The following is an 8668-nucleotide window of genomic DNA, read 5'->3' as shown; positions in this document are numbered from 1 at the left end:
TTATTATTACTAATAATTAGTTATTACTAATTTACACCAACACCATAGATAAAATATCTATTGGATTTTGGAACCGAAAAAAAACGGTAAAAACCTCTACATCAAAATATAGGTTTCGGTTAAGGTTTCGCTTCCTAAAAAAATGTATTTAAGGGTTCCGGTCCGGTTCCGGTTCCCAATATTCAAAGGGTTCCGGTTCCAAAACCGGTTCTTTTCGGTACGATTCCAGTCCCTGGCCTAAACACAACTTCTTAAAAATGCAGGGGCCTTAATGCAATGATGTTAAAAATACTTTTCAAAAGTATTTCAAATAGGTATTTAAATACTTCAGTTAAAAAGTATTAAAATATTTATCTATATACCTTTGCTAATAAGTATTTAAATACAAATATTATACAAATCATTTACTACACACACAAAGACGATCAGTAATCGAAGTAACGAATTAATTGCCTAAACACAACTCCTTAAAAATGACACATTTGGTCTTAATATGTTAATGTTTCATATGTTTATACTTTATGTTGCTAAGATATTAGTAAATTGATGTACATATTATGATAAATTTCTCGTTGTGTTCGAAATTTTATAAAAACAGTCTTATTCCTGAAAAATGAAAAAAAATATTAAAGTTAAACCGATAAGGAATTTTCTCAAGGAACTCGATGATCCGAGACTGTAAGAATAATAAAGGCTAGGTATCAAAATATGAGTTTTGTTTAAACTAATAATTTCCTATAGAACTCACCGTATATTACAAGAACAACAATCTGCTTCTGCTCAATTGGATTCAATCAAAAAAGAAAGAGAAAAAATCGACATTGATATAGACAAACTTAACGTTGAACTTGTGAAATTTAAAAAATACGTACACGACAAGTCGTTTAAAATTGAAGTACGTTATATACAGTAGAACTTCCATATAACTGTCACCGAAGGGACTGTAAATAATGACCGCTATTTAGAGGTGCCCGTCCTACAGAGGTAGAATAACACTAACATACACTCAACGGGACCAAAAAAATTGACCGTTACATAGAGGTGACCGTCCTATAGAGGTGACCGTTAACAGAAGTTTTACTGTATATTATGATTATGTTTGATCGTGGGTATACCTAAGAATTTATCGAGGAGAGGGGGTTCAAAAACTATTTCAATTAGATAGAAATATATAGAATAATATAAATAGTATAATAATAACTACAATTCTTAACTGTGACCTTTACTCTTATGATTACATGCAAACCCGGATTAAGGGGGGCAAGGGGGACCATGGTCCCCGTACCTCGTAGTTAGAATTTATTTAGAGGCCTCAGGTTTGTCCATCACTTTTCGATGATTATTTAGCGAGGAAAAAAAGCTTGTAAATTATAATTTATAATTAAAGTGATACATTATTCATTATTTATTGCTATGTAACTAATACCTATATATATTTATTAGAACAGGTTCTTAATATTAAATAATATAATATACATTATTATTTTTTTTTCGTACAGGGTCCTTATTTAAAACTTTGGCCCCTGGGCCTCAAAATGCCTTAATCCGGGCTTGATTGCATGGCCCAAACCTCCTACCCCTTGGGTATGTTACTGAGTCCAGAGTCCGATCGATGGTAAAATGAAAAATATTATTGTCTGCATTTTATTTAAGTTTTTTTTTTATCAACATTTACTACAGACATGTTTATAATACGAGTATATCGAGTATATTATTATCTAGTAATGTACTTACGCAGAACTAAAATCTACAAATCGTTTTCATTCCTTTTCGAGAGTTTTAATCAAATTCCATAAAATAAATAAAAATAATAAAAACTAGGGTTAGGAACGTAGGATTTATTTGGGATAAAAAATTGTAAAATATTTAGTTTATTTATAAACATATGAAAAGTATGCAAAAACAATTTTTTTTTATTTTCTACATAACATTTAATATTTTTTACATACAAATCAGAAACTAATTGAAACCTATTTACTAGTTAATAACCATTTATTATTTATTATAATTATTATTTAGTGGCTTGGTGTGGCGCAGTGCGTGCCCTCAACTGTGGAAACGCACTGAGTGTGCGTAACGGCCGGCGTTGCTAGTTCTCAGATGGGTGACCACCCGGAATTTTTAGTAACGAAGCCTTGCCACTCATACAAAACATGTTTTCAACCATTCCTCCCCCTACTAACAATCTACAAACAAATAAAATAGCTAATGGCCTAAGTTGCAGAGCTCAAGCTCAATTAAAAAAAAAAAAAAATATTATTTATATAAAATTTTCAGCCTATGTGGATATTGCTGTAATAATAATAATAATATGTTCTTTCACATTTTAAACACGAATAACCGGTGTTTGGAACGATAAATGGATTTATTTAGCTAAAACTTCTCGTACTAATAAAAAAAACAATAATAAAATATAGGTAATCCCATCCATTGTCTGACCAAGATGAAATTTGATAGTACAATCACGACCATTCGACAAATAACCCAATACAGACGTTTATTAGATAAATACAATTTAAAATTCATAGCATTTTCAAAAAGCAAATTATGCAATTATAAGCGTTGTGTTCAAAATATGCAACAAAATTTTGTTTTGTATAAGAATAATCCAAATCATGTACATATATACCTATGACCTATCTGACAACCAATCAATTTGGACTCATGGAGAAATACATGAAAATGTATAGAATTTCTAGCCCTAATATTAACAGTTTCGGTACATAAAAATATTTAGTGTTTTAAATTAAACCAAAAAAATAATACAATACAAAAAGTTGGCTATATAATAATAATATTAATAATAAATAGGTAATACCTAGTTATTTAATAGGTAATTTACATATGTTAACAAAATATCAAGTATATAATATATCTATTTTTATTTATTTCGTACGATTTAAAATATGGCCAATGTGAATAATGTTCGAAATACTTATGCACCGAATACAATATTTTACTTAATAATAACTCTTCTTTATTATATTGCAGGACTACATAGAAACGATTGACGAATGTGAAAATATTATTAGAGATGAAAAAATAAAACAGGAAAATTATCATAAAAATATTAAATCTATTCGTATTGATACAAAAAAATTAGACGAAATCAGTCAAGATGCTAAGTCCCGCATTGAAAGTTATAAGCCTTACGAGGCATGTTATAGATTTATGAGTACAATATTAGTAGAACAATATTATAATGTAAAAACTATTCCTAAAATAGTTTTGTTCACACTTTATAGATAACATTATTCAGATTTAATGTTGTGATTTATTTATCAAATAGTAGTAGTTATTAGATTAGAGTACTTTTAAATTTTGCAAATACATACTTAAAAGTGTCAACCCTTTTGAATTTAATACACCTATACTGGACCTTGCATTTTTAAATATCAATTAGTAGTTATTTATGAAAACACGATTCCATTTTTCAAAAAAAAAACTCTATTTGAATAGTTTTATTTTAAATCAAAATGGTTGAAGTCGAGTCCTTATAAGTTTATAAGACATATATTGAATATTCAAACAATCGCATCGACTTAAACAAATTTAGAATAAAATCTAAATATCTAGTGGTAAAATTAGGAGTTGAACATTTTAAAAGAGAACAATTTGTATATGACTTTTTATCGCTGAACGGGTTCACATTTTGACCATTTTCCAATATGTGAATTTTGATACTCCCTACTCTAGACCTTAAAAACAATTTAACCACGTTGTAGACTAAAATAATTGATGTTACATCGAATCGTGGAACACTCAGTATATATATTAAATTTTACACATATGGAGGCCCAGGGTTATCTATATCTACATGCATATAACACTTTAATATTTCATGCAATATAAATGTATACAATTTAAGGGCGGAAGCTAATATAATGTACAATAATTAGAGACAAAATATAATATATTATAAGGCAGAGAGTTTTAAATGCTAATCCGAATAACATCGAAAACCTTTCGATAGGCAGCTTTTTTTTTGGCCAAGATTGGGTGATATTTGGGTTTATTTGTTTAATGAATACTTAGTATTAACACTATGGTTTAAATAACATAATAGCATGTGTTTTTTCATTTATATAGCTATATAGTACATATTTTAGATTCTGAACGGAGTTAGGGATCTAGTGATTTTACACTAGTGTTTAATTTAATTTTTATTTTTTTTTTATCCTGTATACAAAATGTCTACCAGAAGGTGTCCTTCGATTTCAACATAAAGCCTTATCTTTTAGAAAATTGGATCAATATGGTACTTTAGAGAGGTAATTTTTCGATTTTCTCATTAGTTATTTAATGCAACGGGAAAAACCACGGACAAATAACGAAAAACCTCTAAAAATTGGATTTTAATTTCTAACGCTTTGTTTAGCACCATAGAAATGAATGAAAAAATAATATTTTAGTATTAATTTAAATTACAGGCTATAATAAATAATAAAAATATAAAATTTAAAAAATATCCAGACTGACAAACCTTCTCCGCTCAGAATCGTTTTTCTTATGCAATGATATTATATCATTGAATTCAAATTTAATACGATCCATTATACCGTGACCCACTTGTAACTTAGTGTACAGCAAAGCGACATCCACTTACCCTCTTATTAAATATAATTATTGTGTTATGAGTTTATCCATCATACCTTTAGGAATTCATTTCAAAAGTAATTGCGAAAAATCCTCGATATGAAAATGTTTATGACATCATCAAGCACGTAGATGAAATGGCTTGTATAAGAAACATAGGTTCAATATTAAAAATATCTGATTTTAACGAAAAAGAACTAACTAAAAACGACAGTTCTGAAGAGGTATAGTAAATATTTTTAAGTTTTTTTTATCCAATAAATTACTTGCTAATTTTCAAATTTATCATAATTTTAGATTCAATATAAGAGACCTAAAAATAAAAATGTAATTTTAAATGTAAATTTTAACGACGCTCGAACTTATCTAGATGATCTTAAGAAGGCTGATTTAATGTATATTAGGAGAAAGGCGAACATTAAATCTGAATATAACACTAAAGTAAGAAAAACCATTGTTAATTAATAATTATTAAACATAATTAAATATTGTACACCTCAGTCCTTAGATATCATTTTACACAAAAATATTGCTTTTGGCCAATAGGTACCTCTATAATAATATTACTATTAAGAATGTAAGGTCGTAAGGATCGTTTTTTTTATAATATTCGGCTCATACTTCTTAAAATCTTAAATACATTTTTCATTTATATAATTATATCAAATATGTATGACCCCCCCCCCCAAAAAAAAAAAAACAGCTGTCCGAAAGATGTATTTTTATTAATGTAATATCGTTTTTGGACCACTGTGTTTTTTTAAAATCGTAACGGTTCCAAGTGCCAAAATGAACTAGGCGTGTTGCACTGTAAGGTACCTATAGAAACCTATATGTATTTAGTTTTATTCCGTGTAGATAGTCCCTATAGAATAATTTTTAACATGTCATTAGATACATTTAAATCCTGTCAATCAAATTTATCTCAAATCGGATCTGGATATAATGAAAGATAAACAAAGATTTGCACAAATGCAAGACTTTAAAAATGAAATACAGGAAAGAGAAACAGAAAATAACTTTGTATGATGAACTAAAATTATTATAACTTGTATAGTGAATTATTATGTCAATATAAATGTTAACATTTTTTTTAAAGGTTATCAGTTCAATTTTACATCAATATAGGGAATTATATCTCAAAAATAATGGAAAATTACCAACGGAATTTCCCATGGCAGAAGAACAGTTGGCATACATTTTTAATTTCTACAAAAAACTAGTAAAACGAATAGAAATTTATGAAAACCTGAAATCAGGCAAAAAGACAGTGAAAGATTATATTTCAGAAACAAAAGACTAAATAATGACTTGAACATACTAGAGTACAATATTTCATGAACATATGTAATTTTAAATTTTAAAATTTTAAAATTATTTTATGAAGTTTAAAAGTTGTATACGCTTTTTTGGAGTTATTAATGTTTAGAGCATTTTATTGGTGATTTAAGGCAACAACATCCGGGCTCTAATGTTAATAATATTATCTGTGTTTCTACGTCAAACTTTTTATCGATAAAATCATTTTATACTTATTTTTCGTCACCGGTTGCCGCCGGGAGATTACTTCCTCAATGTCTGAGAGAAAGTTTTACCGTACCTAATGCATATTGCATATTATTATATTATGGTAAGTATTTCAATATATTTCCGGACTTATATATTGGTAGTCATAGGCGCAATTTAGAGGGATCTAGGGGGAGAGGGCTTAGCTACCTAGTTTTATTTAAGCCCCTCATTTTTTAAATATACTCATTCTTAAATCCATAATTTGTACTTCCAGATAAGAAAATAATCAAATTAAAAAAAAATTTTAACTATGTAATTTTTTAACCAACGCCCAACTCGATAGTCAGTGTACAAGCTGCAATTCTTATACAAGAATATATAATCAAGTGTTGTTATTAAAGGGATTGCAAACGAACAATTATTACCACCAAAATGTGATAGGTACTAATCTTTTGCCAATCATACCTATCGATGGTCCTGATAGATAAGACTTCTGAAAACTTATTTGATTTCGTTAATATTATGTCTACTTGAGATCCATAAGCCCACTTTGTTAAAGTTGTGTTCCTAAAATCCTATAAATTTTGAAATTTACAAAATTTGAAATGTTGATTATTCGAAAATTAAATAAAATATCTTAAATGTGGCCTGATCAATCTCAAGCAGTGGCGTAATTTGGGGGGAGGCAGGGTGAGCATCAGCCCCCCTTGTCATTAGTTGGCCGCGTATGTGCTAGTTTTGAACCTTCATATTATAGTAGCTAACAAGTAATATATTAAGCTATCCCTCTACGTCATATGTATTAATTATTTAGTTATTGTTATCTCTTAAAAAAATGGATCATTTATTCCTATGATAGTAACTAGTAAGTATTCTGAGACCGCGAGTAAGTATAAAATTATGTAAGAATTTTATTTGTATTGAGATGCAATCGCAATGTAATATCGTAATGTAATTGTTAGCGATCGGGTTTTTTTTCAGTTTTATTATGGGCTGGTCAAAAATGTCCCCCTTCTCAAAAGCTGCAGAAATGACACCAGCACACCACCTATCTTAAGTACAAATATTAACGAATTCAAATCAGTTTTCAGAAGTCTTATCGCGTTATCAAGGTAGGATTGACAAAAATTACACGCGAATGAGCATACTAGGTCATTGTATACCGTTCACGTGCTCAACATGAAGGCTGTGACTTGTTCATGCGCGTGCTGGAGCTCTCCACTATTTCTTTTACACACTTGCATATTATTATACACTAATTATCACTTATTAAGCAGTAAGCACAGATTTACAAGACCCGCACGCGTTCAATTTGGAAATTGCCTATTTTGAACTCCTTAAAAACTGTACAAAATGTGCAATCCCCTTAAGAAACGTTTTTCATACTATTTGGGTAGTATGTACAGGGCCGGCGCAAGAAGTATTGGCGCCCTGGGCGAAACCATGTTTTGGCGCCCTTACCCCCCCCCCCCCCCCCCCACACACACACACACCTAGTTTGAGTAGTAGTAAAATTAAGTTTTTTAGTAAGTTAAATAAAATTAGTATGTATTTTGTATCATAATTTTAAACTTTATTACCTGATCGTACAATATTGTAAAAAGGTTACACATATTATTTTATTAACTTATAAAATTGCCGCATTGCGTAAAAGAAAAAATTAAAAATAAAAATAATATTAATTTTAAACTTATAACTATAATCAATATTAAAACTTAACTTTTCTAGCTTTTAATTCAGAAAACTGTTTGATTGCTTTTTCATAATTAACTTTTTCGGCTAAATCATTTTCAATTGACAAAATTGCTAAAGAAGAAAGTCTATCATCTGTCATCGAGGAGCGCAAATAAGTTTTTATTAATTTAAGTTTAGAAAAACTTCGTTCACCGGACGCTACAGTAACTGGAATCGTCAGCAATATTCTTAGAGATATCCATGTGTAAGGGAATACATCAACTAATTTCATATCGTGTATAAACTGGAGGGCTGATTTAGGTGATCCTTTGCCAATTGGTAAAAGTGAGCTCAGATATTTAAGTTCACTGTAAAGCTCTACGGAATTTATATCAGCACTATCTCCTCATAATCTTCTGATGGGGTATACGGCGTATACCCTTGTACCCGTACCAATACACCATTATTTTCATAATAATAAATACGTGAATGTGCGATTCACCACGTTACATCGACCGTTGCGCCATATTATATTAATTATTATATATTAACATCATATCAATTACCAAAGTATATTCATTAACATAAAATATAATATTATTTCACACCATCACTGCCTATAATATAGGAATACTGTGTTTCACTAACTACTTATTTATTAAAACAACCAGAGAACGGAATTTATTGTAAAAAGAAACCAAAATATTATGTACCTACAAATTTACTAAACAAAATATATGAATATTGATTACCTGTTGGCTGTTGGCAGTTACTTGTTAGTTTACAATATTTGACAGCAGACCGTACGGAGCGAGAGCTTGTCGAAAACAATAAATAATTGTGTGTGTAGGCAGTAGGCGTGTAGTGTAATATAGTCGGGTACCTACCT

General features: G+C 29.4%; 2 protein-coding genes across 2 annotated transcripts; both read left to right on the top strand.

Annotated features, from left to right (window-relative positions):
* The first annotated feature begins 335 nt into the window (after positions 1-335).
* Positions 336-3280, top strand: LOC115033271. The gene is made up of 3 exons (XM_029485557.1): positions 336-678; positions 742-895; positions 2992-3280. Exons 1-3 carry the CDS (start codon positions 614-616, stop codon positions 3247-3249), a joined length of 477 nt encoding a protein of 158 aa, XP_029341417.1. The 5' UTR covers positions 336-613; the 3' UTR covers positions 3250-3280.
* A 1293-nt stretch (positions 3281-4573) lies between these two features.
* Positions 4574-5990, top strand: LOC100571030. Its single transcript, XM_029485555.1, has 4 exons — positions 4574-4820; positions 4894-5037; positions 5491-5619; positions 5696-5990. The coding sequence occupies exons 1-4, from the start codon at positions 4734-4736 to the stop codon at positions 5897-5899; spliced, it is 564 nt and encodes a 187-aa protein (XP_029341415.1). The 5' UTR covers positions 4574-4733; the 3' UTR covers positions 5900-5990.
* The last annotated feature ends 2678 nt before the right edge of the window (positions 5991-8668 follow it).

Source organism: Acyrthosiphon pisum, chromosome X, assembly GCF_005508785.2.
Source record: "Acyrthosiphon pisum isolate AL4f chromosome X, pea_aphid_22Mar2018_4r6ur, whole genome shotgun sequence".
NCBI lineage: Eukaryota > Metazoa > Arthropoda > Insecta > Hemiptera > Aphididae > Acyrthosiphon > Acyrthosiphon pisum.
Note: the sequence above shows the minus strand (reverse complement) of the source record. Positions and strands in the feature narration are given on the sequence as shown.

What these genes read in the sequence shown, in the direction of transcription:
- LOC115033271 (XM_029485557.1), top strand. Translation starts at nt 614, where the DNA reads ATGAAAAAAAATATTAAAGTTAAACCGATAAGGAATTTTCTCAAGGAA. An exon ending in GAACTCGATGATCCGAGACT is followed by an intron (nt 679 to 741) that starts GTAAGAATAATA and finishes AATTTCCTATAG; the next exon opens with AACTCACCGTATATTACAAG. An exon ending in ACAAGTCGTTTAAAATTGAA is followed by an intron (nt 896 to 2,991) that starts GTACGTTATATA and finishes ATTATATTGCAG; the next exon opens with GACTACATAGAAACGATTGA.
- LOC100571030 (XM_029485555.1), top strand. Translation starts at nt 4,734, where the DNA reads ATGGCTTGTATAAGAAACATAGGTTCAATATTAAAAATATCTGATTTT. An exon ending in AAAACGACAGTTCTGAAGAG is followed by an intron (nt 4,821 to 4,893) that starts GTATAGTAAATA and finishes TCATAATTTTAG; the next exon opens with ATTCAATATAAGAGACCTAA. An exon ending in AATCTGAATATAACACTAAA is followed by an intron (nt 5,038 to 5,490) that starts GTAAGAAAAACC and finishes ACATGTCATTAG; the next exon opens with ATACATTTAAATCCTGTCAA.